This window comes from Poecilia reticulata, chromosome 15 (genome assembly GCF_904066995.2).
Source record: "Poecilia reticulata chromosome 15, P_reticulata-male-v2, whole genome shotgun sequence".
NCBI classification, from domain to species: domain Eukaryota; kingdom Metazoa; phylum Chordata; class Actinopteri; order Cyprinodontiformes; family Poeciliidae; genus Poecilia; species Poecilia reticulata.
Window position 1 is genome coordinate 14043661 of NC_088844.1, and position 24695 is coordinate 14068355.

General features: G+C 38.7%; 2 protein-coding genes and 1 long non-coding RNA gene across 4 annotated transcripts; 1 reads left to right on the forward strand and 2 right to left on the reverse strand.

Moving 5' to 3' along the window:
• Positions 1-601: 601 nt before the first annotated feature.
• Positions 602-7238, reverse strand: LOC145555092 (uncharacterized). Its single transcript, XR_014091174.1, has 2 exons — positions 7142-7238; positions 602-801 (listed from the first exon to the last, which is right to left on the reverse strand). It is a non-coding gene; the product is annotated as an uncharacterized LOC145555092 (long non-coding RNA).
• sfr1 (SWI5-dependent homologous recombination repair protein 1) lies at positions 6020-9050 on the forward strand. The gene is made up of 3 exons (XM_008429374.3): positions 6020-6824; positions 7180-7515; positions 7601-9050. Exons 1-3 carry the CDS (start codon positions 6732-6734, stop codon positions 7787-7789), a joined length of 618 nt encoding a protein of 205 aa, XP_008427596.1. The 5' UTR covers positions 6020-6731; the 3' UTR covers positions 7790-9050.
• Positions 7835-24639, reverse strand: cfap43 (cilia and flagella associated protein 43). Of its 2 annotated transcripts, none has more exons than XM_008429373.3 (38): positions 24516-24639; positions 24139-24392; positions 23972-24068; positions 22674-22841; positions 22359-22464; positions 22066-22201; positions 21900-21982; positions 21694-21825; positions 21493-21606; positions 21315-21392; positions 21051-21199; positions 20820-20923; positions 20576-20725; positions 19930-20084; positions 19648-19812; positions 18608-18738; positions 17676-17829; positions 17287-17400; positions 16782-16859; positions 15927-16034; positions 15737-15841; positions 15533-15649; positions 14877-15044; positions 13984-14190; positions 13736-13822; positions 13459-13539; positions 12727-12855; positions 12489-12608; positions 12180-12287; positions 11903-11989; positions 11731-11819; positions 11447-11654; positions 11211-11323; positions 10491-10656; positions 10203-10367; positions 9160-9240; positions 8911-9064; positions 7835-8287 (listed from the first exon to the last, which is right to left on the reverse strand). In XM_008429373.3, exons 1-38 carry the CDS (start codon positions 24542-24544, stop codon positions 8112-8114), a joined length of 4866 nt encoding a protein of 1621 aa, XP_008427595.1. In that variant the 5' UTR covers positions 24545-24639; the 3' UTR covers positions 7835-8111. The 2 variants fall into 2 exon arrangements, with proteins under 2 accessions (XP_008427595.1, XP_008427593.1); XM_008429371.3 differs by having other exon boundaries at positions 17287-17430.
• Positions 24640-24695: the final 56 nt, after the last annotated feature.

Genomic DNA, 24695 nt, shown 5'->3' on the forward strand with positions numbered 1-24695 from the left:
CGACTGGGGGGGAGGAAGAAAGGAGATAAACTCCTCCTCTTCTCGCTACTGCTTCACTGCTGTGGTCACCAGTTTAAAAACGGGCAAAGTTTTTGGGCGGAGGTGGTAAAAGAGAGAGAGAGAGAGAGAGGGGGAAAAAAGTTAGATTTGGGAGTTGTGATTTTTTCCTTTCTCTCTCTCTTTCTTTTTCTGTTTTTCTGAACAGAAAACGGAGGGGGCTGTCCCAGGTTGTGCTGATCTGCAGTGGGCAGTAAATCCATTCCGCTGCAGCTGCAACACATCTGGTCCCCATATTGAAATAAGAAACGTAACTTTTGCTCCATATGGCTTCAGACAGTAGGTATGGCTGAGTGTTTTCCAACATACGCAGTCAGTTTTGGAGGGTACAAAATCAGCGCTCAGTTGTGAGCGGCTTGGTACGAATCAAACTTCTTTGTGTTTTCACTGGACTTTGCGTCACTGACGTGGATTGGACATGACGCGTAGGTGGTTTTAAAAGTCCTTAATGTGACAACTTTTTTGGAACTACTTTTGGTGAGTGCAGATCTAGAAGCTTCTTTTTTTAAAATAGCTCAAGCTCAGCGAGACTGAATGAAGAATGTCAGTGAGCATCAATTTTTAATTTCACTTAGGTCTTTACTTTGACTGGGCCATTTCAACACAACAAAATGTTTTCATCTAATCCATTCCGTTGCATCTCTGGTTGAACATCTGGTGTGGTTCTCCTGTTGGAAGATGAACCTCCATCTTTTGCAGCCTGCAGCACATCACTTCTGATCAGCATCTTTGGCTTGGCCACACCTAAGAAAAAAAACATCCAACAGCATGACGCTACCGCTACCATGCTTTAAACTGCTTTGCTTTGCTTTGCTTTGCTTTATGTTATCTCTGGCACGTCTATAGACTTTCTTGTTCTTTTTGCTTCTGTTTGTTCACTAATGTTTTCTAGCAAAACCTCTGACGCCTTCACAGACCAGTTGTATGTTTTGAAAGGATCTCTTAATTCAGTCATCGCTTGTGAAGAACTTCTATTTATTACAATACCAATGCTTTCCACAGTCAGGAGCAGAAAAAGTTGTTTGGTTCTGGCAGAGGTTGACTTGGCAAGGTTTGCATGGGCGCAACCCTCGCAGCTCAACCCACAAACGCATTGGAAGGAAATAAACAAGTTCTCCAAACGTGAGATAGACTGCCAATGAGGATTCTTGAAAAACAAAGAAAAACAGACATAGACAAATTGTCTTACTTTTTGTGGTAAATTTACTAATATATCTGTAGACGAATGTCGAAGAAATGCCAAAAAGGATGTTCTCCATAGTGATTTTTTTGTGTTTATGTTTGTTTGTTTTTTTAAAAGAATATTGTGTCCTTCTGCTTTCACCTATTTTTTTTATTTAAAAAGGGAACTGAATAATTCCTCACCAGTTTATCCCCCCCCCCCCTTTTTTTTTGACATAGGATCTTTGTGAGAATCTTGACTCAGTAGCTAAGACTTGGCATTTCAGATGTTTTTTTTTCCCCCAGTTAATTTCTCTTTCCATAAAGGCTGGGATTAAAGATTAAAAACAATACTTGAGCAATAATCTTTCTAAACAATCATCACTTTTCAGAGTTTTTCAAATTAAATTCACTCATCAATTGACTTCTGGAGATAATTGTTTGCACTCGTTTTGTCTTCATGGTGTCTTGAGTAAAAAGGGGCTGAGTACAAATGCCTGCCATACTTTTCAGAATTTTTCTCTCTTTTTTGCTGAAAATTCGGTTTCCTTTCACTTCACAATTATTTTCTACTTTGTGTTGCTCTGTCACATAAAGTTACAATAAGCCACGTGGAAGTCTGTGGTCGTAACGTAGTAAAATGCGGGTAAGTTCAGAGGGCGTTAAGTCTCTTACGCGCTTTTGTCAGTGAAAGCTCTTCATTTTTGCAGCTTTTGCAGGGACTGTCTTCCTGTTTGCACTTCTGTTAGGGAGGTCTGATACTTTTCATGTGACAGTTATGATACTCTTCAGAAGCTGCAGCATGGACTGTTTCTCACATCACAAGCATTCCCAAATGAGAGGACACAAGGGCTGTTTTTAACTCTGTAATCAGAATACGCATTCCCAGTCTGCTAATTTACATTGATGCCGTTTGGCACCAAATTAGATGCTTTATTCCTCCAGTTTCAGCCACAGACTTCCACAGGTTCCCTTCAACCACCACACCCAGCGAAGCAATCCACCCACCAGGCATGACTCAGAGCCAGAAAGACTCTAATCTGCTCAAATGATTGAAAACAAATGGCCCCATGGAGAGGAGCTGCCCCGCTCACATCCATGTGTGAGCTTGGACAATGCCAGATCCTTTAGCAGAAAGCAACAAATTCCAGGATGGTGGGAAAAAAAGGAGAAAAAAAAGCAGAGCTGACTAAACAGTGATGCCTCTTTTCAGATACACTCCTTTTGGTGTGAAAGACCTGCAAGGATACGGCTTTGGTATGTTTGCAGAGCGGGACGGCAGTGTTTTCCAGAGGTTCGACAAAAGACCTAAACATGGAAAATAATGTGACATTATTCACCGTTACCCAAGTGGTAGAAAAAAAGCTTCTGTGTAACATGGACTCGGTATCCGTACTGATTTCGATAGGAATGCTTATACTATCGTTTATTTACAAGGTAACAAAGAAACTGTTGCTCTAATTATTTAAAGCCTGTCTTATGTAGTTGACAATAAAGCAAAAAGAGAGAGATAATTTTATGGTCACATTACTCTCGGAGGTTTTTGGATATCTAAAGAGATAATGACTGGGTCTACTCTGAGCTGAACTTTTAAACCACTCAACTGTGATGAAAAAAAAAAAAAAAAAACGTTCCACTGCCGTACTGGATACTTGGCTCAGACAACATGCAGGCACATTCTGGAGAGAGGAGCTTATCTGTTGCTTATCTGTCTCGATACAAAACCGTCGCTTTATCTGACAAGAAAAACTTAAATATGCTGTTGCTCAGTTCAGAGGACTGCCTTTGATGTTCTTGTCTAACGTAACCTATCACCTTTGAAGGGCCTATCATTATATCTTAGAGTGATGCAACCTGTGGATATTAAAAGACTGAAAAGTAAGTCAATTATATTTAGCACTATTTCACAGGTTTTAAGGAGATAAGTGATTTTTAAAGTACTTTTTGAGAACAAATGAGCATGTCTCATATATGGAAAAAGACTTTTGACTGCTAATGGACTATTGTTGTACACAGAATATTAATTATTTTCTACCTAATAAACCGCCTTTGGGAACTATCACCTTTTCAACTACATACAAAAACTTAACAGTAGAGGATGCAACAGTTCTTGCTACAACATTGCCACTGCAGCTTTTGTTTGTGCCCATAAAATGCATCACATTAAAAAAAAAAAACGGCTTCCTTTATGGGTCTTTTACTTTTTAATGTGTCCACACAAATTATCTGCTGATAGAGATACCACTGTACAAACAAAGATCATGTTGAATCAATATTTACTGTTCCATGTGTTGCTGGAAACCTTAGGCACACTTTAAAAATCTTCAATAGTGTGCCGGTCTGTTAGATCTCCAAGCTTCCGCTCTTAGACAGAAGTTCTTGTGACTTCCTCCTTATCCCCAGGTAAACTGCCATGTAAGTTTTCACTTAGTAAAGTCAAATTACAGATGAATTTGCTATCTGAGGGCAAACATTGTATTATGTACTGATGCCTTTGTTCACTGTTTCAAACGTTACATCATCACTCAGTGGGAATTTTGCTGCTAACGGCTCGTTTTATTGGTCAATAATCAGGCACTTTGTGATCATTATGATATGAGGCCTTTCGTTGCTCTTAATTGATGCAAACAGTTTGAAACCTCCAGTTTGTTTTTCAAGCTCTGTCATGACAGTTAACATATTGCATTTGGTTTGAAGTGAAAACAACCAATAGATTTATTAAATGTCAAACAACAATAATAATTTACTTTTGACGATCTAAAGAAAATGAGGAAAAAAAAGAGCACCTGTGCTTTCTTAATATGTAAAAGAAGTACAAGTTTGAATATATTGATCAAAGTATTTTTTTTCCTTCTATCCAAAAGGATAAGAGTTATGAAGATTAATGTAAAACAACTGCTTCAAAACAACCGTTAGACCAAATTTAAAGCACGTTTCAACAGCAGACCTCTCCCATCTATCAAGACAAGGAAAGGAAACATGAAGTACGGCTATTTGTGGAGGAGCTCCCTGCTGACAGGATCTTTATTTATTTCATTAATGACACCTGTCTTTTTCTCATCAGTGGCATGTCAACATGTCTGCCGTGAGAAAAAAAATATCAGCTACAACAAAGTTCATATAGCCTAAAATGTTTCCGGTTCTCTGCATCTGTGTGTTTCTCAAGGTGTTTCTTGAGGTGAAAACATCTGGTGCTGTCAGGTAATTTTGCTGTGTCTGTGTATAAGAAAGTGTTAACAGATGAGTCACGTCAAATTACAGGGCGATGTTAAGAAGACAATGCAGCACATTGACTGGAAATCAAAGTAACCCAAAACACAAAACAGATTTTCAGCTAAACAAAAACTGAGTGGGACAAAAATAAATAAATAAAAAAATGCGCCATGAAAACTGGATCTTTTATTCTCCAACGTTCTGTTTAACTTAAAGGTAGTTTCCTAACACTAAGCTACATAAACATTAACAAGAGTTAATAGCTTGTGCAAACATATGTACTTAATAAGTAGCCATTTGTGTGTTTGTTGAAAGATTTGGCTCACTGGGTGTTTCACATAGAATCTAGATTCTACAAACTCATACCAGTTGAATCATGTATCTTACCAGAGAGAAAACCAAAGTATTTTATCTCTACTGTGAATGACAAAAAAAAAGAGAGCACACTGTAGAGCCTTGACTAACGCATAGTAATTATTTCCAACCCTCAGCCCTGCAAGATTCATCCATATAAAATGTAAGAAAAAAAATCCCATTTCCTCAGGGTGTGTAATATCACGTTTCCAAGCACTGAGAATCAAGTCCAGGCAGCATATTATTTAACATTATTACGCTCCTCGTGGCGACAGACAAGAGTCTCATGTGGAAGTGTGAAAAGACTTCTGAATTACATTTAGGAGTTTATAAATAGGTCTGTTAAAGGACGTGAATCAGCAAATGAGAACAAAGTGACTCAGACCCAGCAACCAGAACAACATGGACCCGACACATACGAGAGCCCAGATAAATCACTTTTACTCAGAGCTCAGCGTAACCGTCAGAGTTCCTCTGTTTATCCCTCAAGAATGGCTGCCTTTAACACTGACCTCATATTTAAACAAAACCGTGAACCCGTGGGGCATTCTGTAACTTTACTGCCCTTAATGAAGCTGTGATGGAGAAACCACATGTATATTTTTTGTGTCTGTAAGCCTTTACTAATACTGATACTCTTTTTTATTACTCAAATCCCACATATCTTAATTTGTTTCTTTATTTAGAAGAAGAAAATATCAGTTTCTATTAACTTTTGAATTTTTAGACTAATTACATTGATGACACTAATTTATAACATAAATTAAAATAACACTAAGTAAAATACAAAAATACAAATAAATAATAATAATAGTAAAGTACAAATTCAAAATAGATGCCTTTTTAAAAGATATCTCTGAAATTGATCAAATATAGTATTTGTGTATAGTCTTTGAAGTGACAGAAAATGTTCCAGGTAACTTAGAAGGGGGTAATTTTTCCTAAGGGGTCTACACTTTTCAACATAAAAAAGAGCAGCAAAAGAGGCATAAAAAATTGGGATATTACAACAATTACTGTAGCACAGAATACGTTAAGATCACCCCGTTTGATTTGTTTTCGGTTTAATTTACAATTTATTTATTTTCTGTAACCTCTGTTTGTTTGATTATTATATATTTTTTAGCTACCTACTTTTTATCCACCTAGTTATAAAAATAATTGCTGTTTTTCTGTGTGCTTTGTTTCACCTTTGGTTTTTGTTTTGTCTTTTATTGGTTCGTGTTTATTCTTCAAGTACTGTTTCAAGTATGACTTGAATGTCTATATATGGTTCTCATTGTTGTATTAAAATCTGAAATAAATCATAATTTTAAAAAAAATTGGAGGGACCTCAATATTATGGCACTGCACCTGACTAAAAAAAAGTTAGTGGTAGCAGTGCAGCTGGTGCACAAAAAGTAACAGCTTGTAAAACAGAACAAGACAAGATCTAATAATTATTTTTGAGTGCATGGTTTAAGTCTAAAATTTGATCTGAAGCTGAAACAAAACAGAGTTTAGAGGCCAAAAAGCCCTAAAACCTCATATGGGCTAGTTTTCCTTCTAGGTGGTAGCAAATACCTCAAAGGCAGCTGTGACTTAACGCAGTACAAGTGAGAAATGATTAGAATGACATGTAAACACAACAAATATCTCAGATAACCCGCGAACACGTGTAATTTTCAGGCACTTCCGAGATCGTTAGAATAAACTACAACTCCCATGATGCTGTTCGGCTGACCGTAATCAAATTCTGCCCAATCGCTTACGTTGAAGGCAGTTCGCCGCAAAAATACGGAAAGACAGAGTCGTCTTCGGAGGGTATTCAAAAGAAAGTCCTATTCAGTTGATTTTTTTGTTTAAAAAATATTTTTTTTATATATATAAAAGCTTTAACTCGCAAACGCAGCTGACTTGTACTGCATCGGCGAAAGAGTTCACATGAGTCAAAGTAATTTTAACCAATGGAGATGACACCTAAAGCAGCCAAACTGTCATGTGGGTATTCATCACCTGGTTCAGTCGAGTCAAGCCCCTCTGAGTTTAAAGAAGAGAAGGTGAGTATTGTTTTTGACTTTTATTAAATGCATCACTTTACGCTTGACGCAACTTGGAATCAATAAACATGTTTTCAGTCTGAAAAAGTAAATAAAAGGGGTTTTTTTTCCTGGTGTGGATAAATATGGAAAATAATAACAGTTTGGAAAGTATTTGTTTTCCATGTCTGATTCAAATATATCTATCTATCTATGTTATACCTTCACTCATCTGTTTGTCCATCTATTCGTCCGTTTAGTCTCCATGTCTGAGGAAATTCTGTGACATTTTGTACAAACCCAGTACATGTTGTTATCCATGCTAAATTATCATTTACCTGTGTCGTTTGGTGTGATTCCCACTGCCACTCCCCAGCATCATTCTGGGCTGAGTGCCTCCCTCAGGGAGAGGCTGAAGAGAACACGGCGCTCCTTCATCTCACCCCTTTCTGTGGCCAAGCGCCTTTGTGTTGACAATGAAGAGGAGGAGGATACCCCACATGCTCCAGCAGAGTCCCAGGAGACTATCGCTGTCCACACTATGGATGCAAACAGGACTGAAGTGAAGCTGGGCGGTGAGAGGTTGCCCTCACTTGCTCCCCAACCATCACACATCTCCTCAGGAGACTTGGCTCTGCAGCTGAGGAAGGAAGTAAAGGAGAAAATGGAGACACTGCGTCGACTCAAGATGGTGAAAATGTACAGAAGCAAGGTATCAGTGAAGCCATCAAATATCTTTGCCAGCTTTATCACTTAAGACTGAAAAAGGCAATATATGTGTATTTCTTTCTCCTCAGAATGATTTGACGCAGCTCCAAACATTGATTGACAAGTGGCGCAGTTGTGCTCAGGCTGCTCTGTATGAGCTCCAGTCAGAGTTCCCCGTAGACGGAAGGAAGGCCGACCTGTCCGAGCTCATTGACCTCTTTGGTCTCGATGATGGCATTCTGTGCTTTGACCGTGCAGAGGGAGAATTTACTACTTAACGCCAGAAGAAGTATCTTAAGTCCAGCAAGGACGACAGAAAAGAGTTAACACAATTCATCTCATTTATTGTTAGTGCTTGCTCTTGTTCACAGCAAAAATAACACTAAATATTCTGTTAGCAAATCAATGTATAAATAAATAAACTATGTGGTAACAAATGACACAAAGGCAGCTGTGCCTGGAAGCAGTACAAGTGAGAAATGGTTAGAGCAACACGTAAACACGACAAACGTCTCAACATCGCGAACACGTGTAATTTTCAGGCACTTCCAAGATCGTTAGAATAAGCTACAGCTCAAATACAACAACTAGTGTTGTCCGCTAGTTGTGTTTCAACTGATCGAGTGAGGGAAAATTCCTCCTTTCCAGACGCTCCACTTCCTTCCGGAGGAGGTCCAGTTCATCCGACTTAGCCCTAGCGAGATCCTCCAGTTGGCGCCTGTGAAGAATCTCCTGGTAGCGCTCGTCTCTTTCCGCTGCCTCATTTTCCTCGGTAGCTGAAACGCCAAAAGAGCCTCATTAATAGCTGAAACGGGAGGAAAGTCCCTTTTGCAAAGTAAATTAGTTAATGGTCAACTCAGTAAGTCAGAATATCATCAAAGTATGTATCGATCTGTTCAAAAACTAACATTTACACATTTTTATACATTCCCTTTATACAGACTGATACATTTCAAAAACGTATTTTGTTGACTTGATTGATTAATTGGTGATTATGTTGATTATGCATTTAATTAAACTGCAATGTCAGGATAATGAAAACTCAAATTCCAATGTCACATAAGATCAATAAAACTATACTTTACATACAGATTTGTTATAATATGGCCATGTTAGGAACTACACAGTCATGAGTAAGACTGCTGGCCTGACAAGCCTAAAGATCATGGCTAAAAAACATTGGCTTTTGACAGTGTTGCGTTAAACTTGACTGATTAATTGAAGTTGAATGGAAAGTTGAATAAGTTGTGAAGCAAAGCCCATTTTAGCAATTCAGGGGGATTCAGCAGCTCCTCCATGCTGCACTCTATTTATGCTGTTTTGCACGTGGTCAATTATACATACATTTCAATGATATTCTAGGTTACTGAGATGTGCCTGTGGATTTGTTTTCATTTACCTGCGGCTTCGTAAATGTGTCTCAGCTCTGCCACAGAAGTCTCCATCTCAGGAAGATTCTTCTTTATAGCAGTACTGCTGTCTGCTGTCATTGATATCTTTTTGTTAAGCTGTTTTAACTTTTTCATTCGCCGGTGAATGGCCCTTTTGTGGGTCTGAAATTGAGAGCGGCGTGCGTTACACATAAGATGTTGCTGGCTTTTGTGGTTCAAACTTTAAACGTTGTGCTAAGACACGTTCAGGTTGTTACCCGTTTCATGAAATCAATACTTTTCTCCATCTTAGAAATTTTCTCCAACACGTGAGTGTTCGGATCCTTCTTGCTGAGACACTGAAAAAAAAAGAAAGAAGTTAATTTGTACAAATGAACTAGAAAGAGTGTCTTCTCTAAATTTAAATTGAAAATGTCCAAGCTAATGTCCCAACATCTTTAATCAGGAAATATTTTTAATGACAAGAATGGATTATTTATATTCACAGCTTTCTTCCTGCATGGTTTTATGGGCTTTAACAATGTCAGGAAGCTACCAGCGGCAGAGCAACATGAACCTTCTGCCAAAGGAAACTGGCATTAAAGTGAGGAAATTCACGTGCAATGCTTCGTTAAACTATAACGGATAATTTAGTTGATCTGTTTTCTTTTCCAAAATCTAATCTAGGTTTAAAAATACTAGTGAAATCTATTGTTTTAGTACAACAAGGGTAAACATATATTCTAGAGTAAACAATTATCCTGTTAGTGGTTTGGCATGAATTTAATTAAACTGCATTTTTCTGGTTTAAACTCTTGGGGAAAGAAAAGGACGTGAAGAATTTCTTGCTTAAAATTTTAGGACTGAACTAAATAAAAATACATTTGGAGGAGGAGGGGATGTAAAAACCTCTATCCACACACGACGTCTTGAATAAGAGGTTTAAATGCTGAAAAGGCAAAAAGGGTGGGGAGGCTGAAGGAAGAGGGTGTGAGTTTTCTATAAAAGATAATCCATCTGTGCTGGGAGATGGTAACAATTTTCTGCTTGCAAAACATCTCACCGTGCCAAAACCAAAATACCTGCCTGGATAACACAGGGAGGAATTTGGCCAGACACACACACTGGATTAATGTTTTGCCCCATATGTAGATGTTTTTTTCTTTTTTTTCTTCGTATTATTATTTAAACCTGATGCTGAATCCTCTGAAAACCTCTGACATATAATTAACGCGGTAGGAAAAAAAAAATTCCAGTCGTCAAAGAGCAAATCAGTTTCCCAGAACTTCAAAAGCAGAGTTAGGATTATAAACTAGATTACTTCCATATCGTCCTTTGAGAGTCGAAGCATCTTGATGTCTCTCTTCTGTTCATGTAAGTCCTCTATCTTCTTGTCCAACACCCGGTGCTGCCACTCCAGCTGGATGATGTCCTTACGGACCTCGCAGCGTGCCTCCATGTAGGTTATCTTCTGCTCTGCAACTTTCTGATAACACAGGCAATAATAATTTGATAGACAGCTTTTATTGTTTTAACAATAGTAACATTTTTCTCATCCCCGTTTTGATATGAAAATGTCGGATGAAGACGTTTGACGGTAAAGACAGACCCTGATTTTCTCTTTGAGGTTGTCCACCACGCTTCTGTTGATAAGGATGTAGTCAGTCTCAGCTGTTTCAGCAGTCAGATCCACAGAGGACGTCTCCACCTGTCCCTGTGGCAGGACGACCAGGATCATAGGGTTCATGAGATGCTGGTTCCTCTTGTTCCTCAGGCTGCAGAAACATGACATCAGAAACCACCACAGCGTTATCGACAACATTTTTCTCACTTATTGTCTTTATGCATTATGCAATGGCAATGTTTTGGTTTATTTAGTCTGTCAGAGAGAAAAAAAAAGTGGGTGTTTAGTTTTTCAAAGTAATATTTTTGCCATCTTATTCACATTTATAAATGTTAGAGTTACAAACTAAATTTAGTTAACTCACAGGCTAAATATCTAGTTGACAAATTAAACATTTAGCTTTCAAATTAAAGATTAGTGTAAGAAGCTAAATATTTAGTTATAAACTAAATGTTTAGTTCCCAACAAAATATTTAAATTTGAGCTAAATATTTAGTTTAGTTTGAACACTAAATATTTAGATCCAAATTAAATACATGGAGCAAATACCTTACCAAGTATTTATTTACTTGGAAGTAGTTACTTAACTTTTCCAAAGTATTTAGTTCCACAGTAAATACTTATTTTCCAGACTCAGTATTTATTTTCCCATCTTAACTGGTCTGAGTAAAACAGATTGTCCAGTCAGAGGTTCTGGGTCCTAACCTTCGGAGTTCTTCAAAATGCTGCTTAATTTCTTCTTGGGCAGCATAATCTTCATCTAACCGTCTCTGCAGGAAGGCCTGCATCTCGGCAAGCTCCAAACCGTTTACTTTTATCTGTAAAACAGTAAGTAAAAAAATTAACAAACTGTCAGGGAATAAAATAAGTGAATATATTGCGTGTCTGAAATATAAAATGAATGCACATGGATGGTAGATGTGTCTTTTTCTTTGTATTACCTTTTGTTCACTCTCTACTTTTGTTTTGCGCACAGCACAAAATTTCTCCCAGACAGACTGGGTCACTCCTTTTGGCATGTTTTCCGGAGCATCCATCTCCTCCATGCCGGCGAGTATTTGACTGAGTCCATCAGGAGCGGGGGTGTTCAGACCGTGCTGCCTGAACACGTTGGAGTCATCTACAGACTGCGTCCCCCTCCTTTGAATCCTGGAAACAGTCGTGACAATCCGAGCTTTAAAAACGGCCGGCGTTAAACGACTGCTGCGTGGAAATGGCCACAAACCTGGGTCTACGCTTGAACAGTTTGTAAAGTTGATCAGTCACATACTTTGGTAGATCAGCAAACTCTTTCCTGAATTCGCTGTCGAGATTCTTTGGGTGATGAAACAAAAATATGCTTATCTCTCACACAAACCTTGTTTTCTTGTTTGTGTGTGTTTTATCTGAACGCTTACTTTGTCTTCAGCTACAAAGTCCTCATACTCGAACTGAAACTGTTCCACCATGTCCTTGTATCCCATCAGGTCTTTCTCTGTCGTTACCTGTCAGAAAAAGTTTCACAGTTCTGGCCAGTCAGCCTGACACACGTACCTGCTGCTTCACATCACTTTGTCAAATTATGTTCTGAGACAGTAAGGCGCTGTACTGGAACACACGCCAATTTCTACAAATGACATCTAGCTTTGATTATTAATAAATTCCTGCGCCATGAGTGTGGCCAAGATTTTTAACCTTTTGTGCCAGCAGTTGTTCAAGTTTGAGCTTGAGCTCTTGCTCTTGCCGGTTCATCTCCTCCACCTTGCGCACCGACTGGGCAAGATAGGTGATTTTCAGCTCTTCCTGCAAAACACGCCCAAGCCAATACGAGACAACAAATCAGAACAAGAGAGAACACTTTTTATCATGTGTATGTGCATCACTACAAGAATAATTTAAGATTTACTGTAGATGAGTTTTTTGAAGCAACTGATTTTATTGGACTTTATAAAGTCCAATGAATACATATGAATGCCACACTTTTTGCAATTTGATGTATGTTACCTGATATATAGCAGCCATGAACTTTACTTTCTTCTCAAACAGCTTTATGAGTGACTCATCAAACTTATCTGTTGACTCTTTGATTATTTCCTGCAGCTTTTTCATCTCAAATTCCAATCCCTGCAAAGCCAAGGTTCACACATGCTTAACACTGATCTCAACTAATATTTTGGTAATAAAATACAAAAAAAAAACACACACACACAAACCAAATCCCCTCCGCCCCCCTTTTTTTTACCCGTTTATATTTCTCCTTCTCCTCTGTGAGCTCTTTAAAGTTCTTTTCATATTCTTTGAAGAGTTTCTTCTCCTCTTCACTCCACTGAATGGGAGGTTTGGTCAAAGAAAACTCAGGAGGAAATATTTCCTGTGGAGTAAAAGCAAAACAAACTGTGGGCTCCTCGTGCTGTTTGGTCTGATTTTACTGGCATTGCCTTAAAGAAACAAATGTAAGAATTTAAAAAATAAAACTAAAAAAATTTAACTATTCTAGCCAAAGGAGAAAACTTAGAAGAATCTAAACCACCGGTTTCCAAAAATCAGTGTTTCGAAGAAAGACGATGTATATTAACCACAGAACAAAAAGGAAAAGAAAAAAGATTCTGGGTGATGGTGGTAAACAAATCCTTAACACAATGCCACTTAGAGTGGAAGAAGCCACAATTGTGATGAGGTTTGTAATGTAGGTTTGTCTTTTGGTTTTTAACACATAATTCAATCAGTTTCAATTTAGATGCGATTGCTTGTACTTGTGATGAGATGTTTTCTTGTAAATAAGAAATCCGTCACAGTTGTACGTACATTTCTATTAGACATAATTCTCCAATGTTTCTAAATAAACTGATCAAGCTAGAGAAGACGTTACACAGTTTTACAATGGGAAAATAGCGTCACCTTGCAAGACATGCTTTAGATTGGTCAATCATTTGGTTTAAATGTCCTTATGTGAACAGGGTATTTATATATTTACCACTTTTAAAATGTCCACTTTTTTCACTTCAAGGACTCCGTCCATCATGTCTTTCAGAGCTCTCTCCCTGCTGTCGTCTTTCTGCAACAGGACAAGCATCCCTCCTTCAGCAGGGCTCAACTAACCTTTTAATCACTACCATTTTATTTACTTTATAGATTTTTAAATTGCACATACAGCTGTAAACTGAAACCACTAATCTGAACAACGTGGATCAAAGTGTAGACAACGGCAAAGAATTAGCAAAAAGCTAAAAATGTTTATCATGACAGCGTACGTGTGCAGCCAGGCGGGCCTCCCTCTCCAGCCTAAGCCTCTCCTCCTCTGCTTTCTGCTCTGGGGTGAGGTATTTCTCCGCTTTAATCTGAAGTTGGACAAAGGCAACGTCTCGTAATCACACACAAGCTCACATCTCGGCTCACAAAACAAACAAACAAACCACAGAGCACTTCCACATTCACTCGTGCTCGGTTGCACTTTACGTGAACCATGTCCACTGCTAGGACATTTCATGCAGACAGTAACCTCAGAGTCCTCCACGATTAACAGCCTCTCTGGCCACTCCATGTCGGTCAGGCGGGGCTCCCACAGCTCCTCCTCGATGTGCAGCTCCAGCATGATGTCCCTGATGTTTTTGTTCCTGTCCTCCACTATTTTGATCTCTTTCAGTTTCCGCTTGAACAGGGCATCGAAGTCGGAGTTGAAAGCCATCTTGATACTATAAATCAAATCCTGCATTCAGAAGTGAGAGAAAGAATGTATTATTAAGACCGGGACAAAAACAATAACAAAACCGAATCTGCATCCTTGACTTCTTGTTGAAACCAGAATCTGTTTGTATATACAACAAGCGAATGTCTAATAATTAGTCAGTCCAGGAAGGAGACAGGTTCTGCTTTCCAAAAATCAGTGTTTCGAAGAAAGACAATGTATATTAACCACAGAACAAAAAGGAAGAGAAAAAAGATTCTGGGTGATGGTGGTAAACAAATCCTTAACCAGCATATGCCACAATGCCACTTAGAGTGGAAGAAGCCACAATAAAAAGTAGATTGTATTTTTTTTTTCAAATGCAATCTGGTATGTGTGGAAAAAACAGAAACAACATCACAGGGAGGTGGCAGTATCGTGTCACCCCAGTATCATGGGGTTCATGCATTCCAAATACAGTATCATGTATTTGTGTTAAAAGATGGACTAGTGCACTTCACAAAACAGACCTAGTCAGATGATGAAATAATACTATGCACGTAATAAAGGAGGATGAGAGACCAGGCGGGAAGGTAAATCCTGGGTTCAAATTGGTTTTCCAAATAAACGATGCATACGGAGTGTGTGTTTTGGGCACTGGTTTTGGAAAGCATCAGAATCTAAATGAGTAGTAATCACCATTTCGCAGAGATTCGACAGGTTCCCACCTGTATCAGTATGATCTGGTTGACCCGCTGTTCGACAGTTTGCATGCTGAACTGGTCGTAGAGGTATTTGTTGGCATATGCTAACAGAACTGAGAGTTTTTCATTGTCTGCACTCTCTGCCACATGGCCTTCCTCTGGTTTGCTGCTGTCCTTCTTCCGGCCCATCAGCTGCAGGTTGAAATTGCGGGCACAACAAATGATGGAGCAAAACATGAGCGCCGAATCTGTGGCCAGAAGATTATAAACCATATCCAAAGAATATTGCAGTTGAGAAAATCATTGCAGCAGCCTGCTTTCAGCCACACGACTATAAATCTAAAAACATTTCAACAGCCGTGGGCTGGCGTGTGTTCAAGTATTTAAAGAGGGCTGCAGTGGGGAAAGTTCAGAGGAAAGACTGTGATTCCAACAACCAGTAGTGTTTTCAGAAGTAAACTTGTTTAGACTTAGATGGTTTTGTCCTGAAATAGATTTCCACTAGGAAATAAAGATTAAAAATGTGACATTTCCCTGCTACTGCTTTCAGAAAATGTCACATTTTGCTGCATTCCTGCTCCACACCCACAACGGTAAACATGGATCTAATTACTTTTAACTCATCACATGTGCATTACTTTGCTTCGTCAATCAGAATCTAAACCACCAGTTTTATTCACTTTGCTTGCAGCTTTTTCAATCGCCCTCATATTTTGAACCCTGCTGATGTCCTCCAACTCCTTCTCTCTTCGCTCTTTGAGGGGATAGTTCTGCACAGCTAACTTAGAGTGGAATGCCTGTGGATGACAGCCACACACAATTCAGTTAATTGATTAAAAAAAAGTAGTCTTCTTTATTAAATGCTTGCCACTGAGCCACTTTACATTGATGCTCCGGGGTTTGACCAACATAGAATCCCAGCATTCTCTCTTCAGGACGTCTCGTTGGAACTGCTTTTCTAGAATATCCTGCTCAATTTCAGCCTTTACCTGTGCATTGGAGCAACGTTAAAAGATAATTTTAAGGAATAATTTGAGGTCTATGGCGGTAGTGTTTACTTGAGCTTTCCAATACCTTCTGGGCTTCCTCCTCCGCCATGGCGTCCAGTCTCTTCTGCTCCTCCACATCTAAGTTAAACTGTTTTATTGGGAGGTTTTCATTCTCAAGCATCATTTTATGAACCTGACCACAAACAAAAGCACATTTTACACATGTCTTTTTGGAGAAGAATTCAATCCAAATTCAGATTTGTTTAGACATTTTAAAAAAGATGTTTGTAGAGTTACAGCATATCCTGGGTTCAGAAATCAAAAACGGAAAAATTTTTCATTTTTACCCTTTTCTTTGAACGTCTTTTTTTTTTTTTTTTTTTTACTGTTATCACATAAAACAACATCAGTTATTTAGATGTACTTTACTGAATAGAATAAAAATCAGATAAATGTTTGGGACATATGCTTCAAAGTAATAATTTAGATATATTGTAAATTTCTGTTAGGTATATTAATATGCTGTTGGATGTAAAACTACGACCTCTATCAAACAACCTGCAGCACATTTTTCTCTTAAGTGCTATAGGCTTTAGAATAAAGAAAAAAACTAATCATCCTAAATAGGGAACAGCAATTGACACTATGAAGAAAAATGAAAAATGGCACCAGGCAGCAAAAGCCTGATTGACTTTTTTTTATAATGTGTCAATGGCAAAAATGGTTAATAATTACAAATGAGCAAAACATTAAGGGAAAAAAAACTCAAACTAAAAGCTGCGTGGCATAATGATAGGGAGATCTTTTTAAACTAAAGTTGTGATTTTAGTAACAGTGACAGTTTCTTATGTTTGTCTGCACTGACATTTTTTCCTGTTGACTGTTTATTAAACTGTGAGGACAAACTGTAATTCCAAGCAAATTACAAAAGCCTACTTACAGCCTCCCGTAACTCATTCATGGTATCTCTTAGCTCTTTCTTAGTTTCTGCATGCTCTTTGTTGTCTTCCTTCACAATCTGTTTTTAAAAAATAAAGGTAAACATGAAGGTAAAATTGTCTTGAAAACAAGCAAAGAGAGAACAGTCTTTTCCACCTTCCCCACATCAGGTGTACTAGAGACCTCCCACATGTTTATTATCAGCTCATCCATATGCCAAGCCTTTGTCATATGGAAAGGTGCCAACAGGTGCAAACGTCTGGTTAATGCCGTTGCAATTACTTGTTTCTTCCACTCTGTAAGCAGCAATAAATCAAACATCTGCAAAAAGCAACTTGGTGCCAACAATAACTGCTCTTTCTGAAATTACTTTCACATACAAGGTGGAGCAGGACCCTCTCGTAAACCACCCCCTGGAATATTATGAAACAAGATAAACATCTGTGCATATTTTCACCCTGTCTACAACCCTGTCAAAACCACAAATACAAGAGCTTGTCACTCACTTCTTCGTGTCTTTTTTCCAACCACGTGGAGGTTGAAGCAGGGGGAAGGTAATGCTCATCTTCCTCTGTCGCATCTAGGCCGAACTGTAAAGCATCTGTCGCATCTAGGCCGAACTGTAAAGCATCTGTCGCATCTAGGCCGAACTGTAAAGCATAAGTAGTAAATTTGGTTATAAATATTTATAATATTTGTCCGATTAGGGACATTACATATATAACTTTTAAAATTAATTAGCTAACATTACATATTATTATTAGAAATGGAGGGAAAAAAAAGACTGATAAAGCTAGAGTATTGTGCTAGACACTAGTAGAGATGGAATTTAAGGATGATTAGATTCCAAATAATACTTTAAAGAGAAAAAGCATTAAAACACAGTGAGCTTCACCTCGGTTTCCTCCGTTTTCTTGCTGCTAACTGAAGTCTCCTCTTCCTGCACAGGAAGGTTAATCAGGATGGGGTTTTCAGAAATGAATGAGGTCCTTATGGACTGAGCCCTAATCTGGCGTTTTTTGTAAGCAGCCATATATTCATCATCAGCTCTATAGAAAGGTATAAGAAATAAATAAGCAAACGAGTATGTTAGTGTAGTTTCAATAATGCAATATTATTACATTTTAATAACTGTAATTACCTCAGACTTCAGTTAACATGATACTTATTTCATCTTACAGTATAACAGTTAATAAAATACATCACTTCATAATTACCAATGATAAATAATCTTTAAAAATAATGAGAGGCTAATTTTTATGAATAACATTTCAATAAATTATTCAGTAATTTAATATTAAATTAATAAAACATGCATCATTGTAACCTGGTTATGTTTTAATCACGTTTGCTGTGAGATTTTCTCTACTCCGCTTTCATGCTCTTCACGCTTTTTATCAAATGTTACAGAAAATCAGAAGCTTGGTGAACCAATAAGAGGCTCGTAAAATATTACTAAAATATTAAGAATAGTGCTTATGATCACAATGTTTTGAAATCTGAAACTAACGTGTGCGTGGGAGTGGACAGAGCAGGCAGATGTGGAATCTGAGTGGGAAGATTTTCAGAGCCAGAATGTGACTTTTACTACAGTAAGTCTTTGTTTTTCCAGACCTTCGGCTCATGGTTTCTTTATAACCTCATAATACCGCCCCGCTGGACCTTAAGTCATGTTGTTTTTTACTGCTATCCTGCACCATAGATGGAAAAGGCAGCGTTTATTAAAAGCTACATCAAACTGCAGGTGACTTCCTTATGCAAGCAAGGACGCCCCCTACTGTTCACGGTTATGCACAGAATGAGCATGTGTACTGGGTGGCGCTTTACCTGATATCAGTGCAGAGGAGGGAGCCATCGCCTACGCCAGTAGTGACGACTTTCAGACTGTCTGGGGAGAAGGACACACTCCGAATTCCACCGAGGCGTTTTGAATGACACCGCCGCTGACAGCAGAGCTCCTGCAGGCACATCAGCAGTGTCATATCTGTGGCACTTTGCAATAATATTTGAGTAAAAAAAATATGAATGTATTTACAGATTATTGCAAATATATTGATATTAAAAGTTTATTTAACAGATACGCACAAACTAATACTTTGTCGGGAAGCCAAGGCAAATGATTATGTACTTTCCTGGTAACTACTTTCAGTTTTTATAAAATTGATGTACACATCAAACATGACTTTAAACACGGACTCTTTCTTTGCCCTTTTCACAAAGACTATATTTGTAGAGTCGTCTTAAGCTGTGGATCCCATCAGCTCCTCCAATAGCATGGTGCTCCTTCTCTTCTTAATAATGCTCCTTCTTACCTGGTCTATAAGTTCAGAAGGACAGCCACGTCTTGACAGGTTTGCATATGTGCCATACTTTGTTCATTTTTGGATTATGGATTGAACATAACAGCTCTGGATTTCTTTACTAAACCACCTTCTCCACAACTCTATCCCTTACCACGTCTGTGATACAATTTGCTCTCTAACAAACCTCTGAGATCTTCACAGAACAGCTGCATTTATCCTAAGATTAAATGACACACAGTTGGACTCTTAACAAATTTCAAACTTCTAAAGCCAATCGCTTCCACTGATTATAATTCAGGATGTATTAGAGTTAGTGAAGCTAAATATACATGCTGTTTTTAAGTTTAATTTGTAAAAAAAAAAAAAAAAGTCTGAAACCTATGCATCATTGACCTTCTGCTTCACAAGTTTGTATCACTTTGTGGTGGCCTAACAAACAAATAAAATCACAGTGGGAGAGATTGAAACCTGATTGTGACATAGAAAATGTCAACAAGTCAAGCGGTATGAATAAATTATCAACTGCAGCTGATGGCATGAAATACAAACAAAATTACCACTTACCATAGAGGAGGTTGATCTGAGCTGTAGTACACCTTGTCGTCCCATAGAGGCGAGCAACATGCAGTCAGGAGACAAAAGAAGAGTGGCGCAGCCGGGCAGCTGAAAATTAACTTCATCCTTTGGGTTTAGAGTGACCTTCTTTTTGCTGAAGATACTAAATGTGTCCTAAGTTAACAAAAAGGGGTCGGAAAATAGTTAAATTCCAATCAGTGCAAGGAATTGTGCCTAAGTTTAGGATGTATGAGGATAGAGACGCCAGGAAAATATAATTTGGGATCAAACCTCAGAAAACTGAAATCGCTGAAGAGATTTGCTTCTGTGGCAATAACCAAAGGCCTCACCGATCCCAAGAACGCAGGAAGTCAGTGGAGCTGGCACTTTGAATTTGAATATTTTGGGAATGTGCAGACAACCTTGGCGGTCTACAGAAAAAGAACCTAGAGGTGAGCAGAAGCACATCAGCGTTATCAGCTTTAGCAATAAAGCTAGCACCACAGAAAAGATAAGCCACATTCGTTTCTTCTGAACCATATTTATTGCAAGTCATAGCTCTGATACTAAGCTTAAACTGCTGTGTCATTCAGCAGTTTACCTGTCGGTTCTTCAAACAAGGGTGTTTTTGAAATAGCCAAATCACGGACATCAATCTGTTTGTTTTTTTTAACCAAGAACTGGACTCAAGGCTTTTACACAAAGACATGAAAGAGCAGAGAGAAATTCCTTTAAGATCTGCTCAATCACCCCACACATTTCTCATGAGATGATTAATCAGCTGTTGTCGACATGATAAATGTGTTCTGGGCTTTGTGTAGTCTTCTCACATAGTGAACCTAGATTTGTAGCTCCATAACTTTATGTGAAAGAGATAAGATTGTTTAGTTTTTTTTTTGTTTTACTACAGCTTGTATGTAACCGATGTGCTTTTTACCTCCAATGCCCTTGAAAGGTAGACAAAACATCAGCAGCCAGCTCCCCTCATTCTTTTTATCCTCCTGTGAACCACAGAGAGCAAGAGCTTTCACGTCCTCACCACGGGCGTGGCATTGTGTGGAAAGTGACAAAATTCTGCCAGGAACCTCTGGAGAAGAGCACATACAGGATAGTTTGTAATAAAGCCCAAGAATTCTCACATGAGATCTTTGTACATATTCATCTTTGTAACATATTCTTACCGACGTATCCTAGAACTTTAAACTTTGCTGATGGCCTTCCATCGAGTACATAAAGATGTGAATCCAATCCACTGCAGAGAAGGTAGCACCCTTCTTGATCAAAACTGCAAAATGACATCTTGGTTTTATTTTCATGACCCAAAACTAAAAGCTTTTCTCTTGCGTTTAATGCATTTATGTGTCACGAGTCATCTGAAAGTTGATGCTCTTTCAATGATGGAGGATACTTGCACTAGGTGATCCACAGCAGTGTGGTAGAGATCAATCTTGTGCACCAGACGAAGCTGCTTCTCAAAGTTCAAGTCAATGAAAAGGATTTTTCCTGAAGCTGTTCCAACAGCGGCGTAATGTGCAATGGGACAGCAGGTGATGTTTAACACCTAAACAGATGTAAATTATCTCGATACACTGTTATACACTGTTATGAGCTGACAAATCTGAAGATATTGTAATACGCTTGTGGAATCGTTGGTTTTTACTCGATGTCGATCTTACCTCTGTTTCTAGGGGCAGGGAGGCGAGGCAGGTGCCACCGGAGGACCACAGCTGCAGAATGCCACTATCCCTTAATGACTGCAGTCAGTGGAAACGTAAACACAACAGCTCACAGCGAAATTATACAGGTTATAACAACACAATATAGCCTGATTTACGAGAAACATAAACACTTTACCACACAAATGTTCTTGTCAGAGAACAAGGCAGCTGTCACAAAGCTGCTATTGTGAACATCCAAGATCTTCTCAATCTGGTCTGACTTTCCTGTATTCAGCACATAGATCTGCCCCTGAAAGATTGACCAAATTCGCATTTAGCTGGCATGTAAAGCTCGATGGAATATCATGTGTAGCCTAAACAACATTTAGGTGCTCACTGTATTGGCGGACAGAAGCAGTGCGTCTTTGTTGGGGGAGACCACTGCAGTCGTAACAGGTCTCTCTAACTGCCAAGTTTGTCTGATGCTTACTTGATTCTTTTCGCTCTGCAGACAGTGCATCACACTCTCCTGAAAAACATTGAAATATTTAAAGAGCTTTTATTTGAGAATGCCAAAAGCTGGTACTGCTCATTGCTGCATACCTTTCCTACTGCAATAAGACCATTGCCATAAAGGGCTGTAGCTTGAAAATAGAAGCTTTTGAGCTCAGGAATGGCATTCGCAGCTAAAAACAAAAGAAACAGGAAAGTATTCCACTCAGATGAATAACACGAGTGTTTGTTATGACCTGTGTACAATTTAGCTTACCTTTAGGGTCAACAAGGATTGAAACAGAGAGGCTCTCGGGATCAACAAGAAGGAGATAGCCTTCAGCACAGCCCACACAAAGTTGTGATGTGGCTGTCCAGCATATGGTAGATGGTGTTACTGGGGCTTCCTTATGCTGTTTGAACACAAGGTGAGTTGCAATCAACATTTTGTCCTTTTTGTTTGGATAAAGCTTATTCTAACAAATGGTTCAACTTGTGTAGTTAAATGTTTCATTTCTGTAAACAGTGGGGAAATAGTTCATAGCTAAAAGGTTTCTTTTTTTTTGAGACCTCTGAAAGGGCAGCCAGAATTTGAGAAATGCAGTTTGGGTCCTTTGTGAAAGTGGGAGTTGGTTTCTCTGAAGAGGAGACCGGGATTTCTGGAAGCTGTACTGCACTGCAATAGAACAAAAAAAAAAATCTACACGTGTAAATCACAACTTAATATTTCTTCTTGACAACTTTTCTGTAAGATTACCACTTCAACTATAAATACATGTGTTATTTTTACCTCTAAATGATGTTGGTTATATTCATGAACTATCCACTTATAGGTGAATTTCACGGATTATTTCTCTATGTGCTTTTTTTAATTTTATTTTTTACCTTGGTTTCAACAAATGGAAAGACCCACATCTCTCTATGTTCCAGAAAGTGAGGGTTGTGGTGCCCAAAGCACAAAGCTGGAGGCAATTCAAGGGGTTGAACTCCAAATAAATGACATCCCGTCCACCTTGAGACTGTGTACAGAGCAACTCAGCCTTTTCCCAGTTCCTGTAAACAGAATTACTATAAATGCCTAATTGGGATAAACATTAAAGTGTATAAGGTGCTCATTCCCTCATATTTCATTATATGTTGCAACCACAAATTGATAGACCAACACAAAATGACAGGAACATACTTGATTATTTTCACAATTCATCCATTTCTGCTTATCCAATCACCCAAGCATGGGAGGTGATGCTTACCTACAGCAGCCAATCTATCGCAGTGCAACACAGTCATGTTTTTGGACTGTGGGAGGAGAGAACCCATGCATGCACAGGGAGAACATGCAAACTCCGTGCATGCAGAAAGACCCTGGGCCGAGAATCAAACCCAGGACCTTCTTGCTGCAAGGCAACAGCTCTACCAACTGCACCACTGTGCATCTCTGGATAAAAACATTTGTGTGTTAAAGGGACCCACTGACAGTAAGAATCTGCTTTAAAATTAATATTCTGAGATGCTGGTGACTCCGTTTGACTGATCTTGAGCAATGTGGCAAAGAATTTGACAACTTTAATAACTAGCTGTGCAGCAACACAACTCCTAAGACATGCAAATGTAATTCTAATGTGGTTCTAAAAGTATTGACTTAGAACGCCAATGCATGTCACCATTTTCAGATTCTAAATTAAATATAATTTTACAAACCTAACTAGAAAATTTCTGAAGAAATTTAAATGGGGAGGGAGAGACATAATTCTAACTGTTTGAAGCAGTCACTTTTTCTGATAATAAAAAAAAAAACAGTCCGAAGAACTGCTTCCCGTTCAGGATCATGAAGCATGTCCATGGTTTGAAGCGTAAGAGATGAGAGAGCCATTTCTCGTCTCCAATAGCACCGCGATTCATATCTGTAGTTCACTCACAGTAATAGCAGCAATGAGAGAGAGATAGTGTGCGTAAAGCTCTGAAATTTTTCAGAAAATTCTGAAAATGAATGGCTGGGAGCCTGAGTTCAACCTGTCACATGATTTCGCTCTGAATCACCGACTTTCATACCAAAACGGTGTAACTGACACTAACTGTCAGTCAGTTGGAAATCCCGCTATCACACGTATCCCATAAAATATATTGAGGTTTGTGGCTTTACGCTGACTATGTGAAAAAGTTGAAAGGCGTGTTTGGTATCTTACCACACTGTGATGGAGTAGTCAGGAAACGACGAGCAGGAGCCCAAATAAGGCCCTCCATCACTTAATGTCAAAGATGTATAGTCCAGTGGCGTATTTCCTGCAAAAAAACACGTATAATTCAATACAATGATTAAGTTTCACAACAACATATCGCTAAAGCTAACTACCTTTCAGTTCATTTTTCAACTCTAATTCCGGAAAAGTGTGCACAAATATAGACGGATCCAATTTTCTCTCAGAGAAAGCAAACGTTCCACTTCTGCAGTCAGTTGTCAGCGCACCGACGCTTCTGCCAGGACTCGGAAATACGTTCCGTGTTTTTGTCTCCAGGTTTAGGAAGCATATATGATTCCCACACGCGTAACACACTGTATTGTTATCCACAAATTCGACATTGTCTCTTGTAAATCCTTGAATCCAGCTAATAATAAGGGGGAGAAAGCAGGAAAGTAATATAAGCAATGCTGGGCACAGCGGAAAACTGGCAGTTTTTTAGGAATGAAGTAGTAATAAAACAGATCATAAACGTAAAGAAGAAATTTACCTAATTTCTAAGGTTCCAATTTCGCTCATTTTAATTCAAGAATACGAGAGAGTGCTATTACAAGTCCGAGTTTTCAAGAAAACGAATTTCATAGGCAAGTGGTTTCGTATCCATAGCAACCACTAACGGCTGGAAAGGCCTATCTGTCACGCTATTGGGTGTTAGATACCACGTGCACCG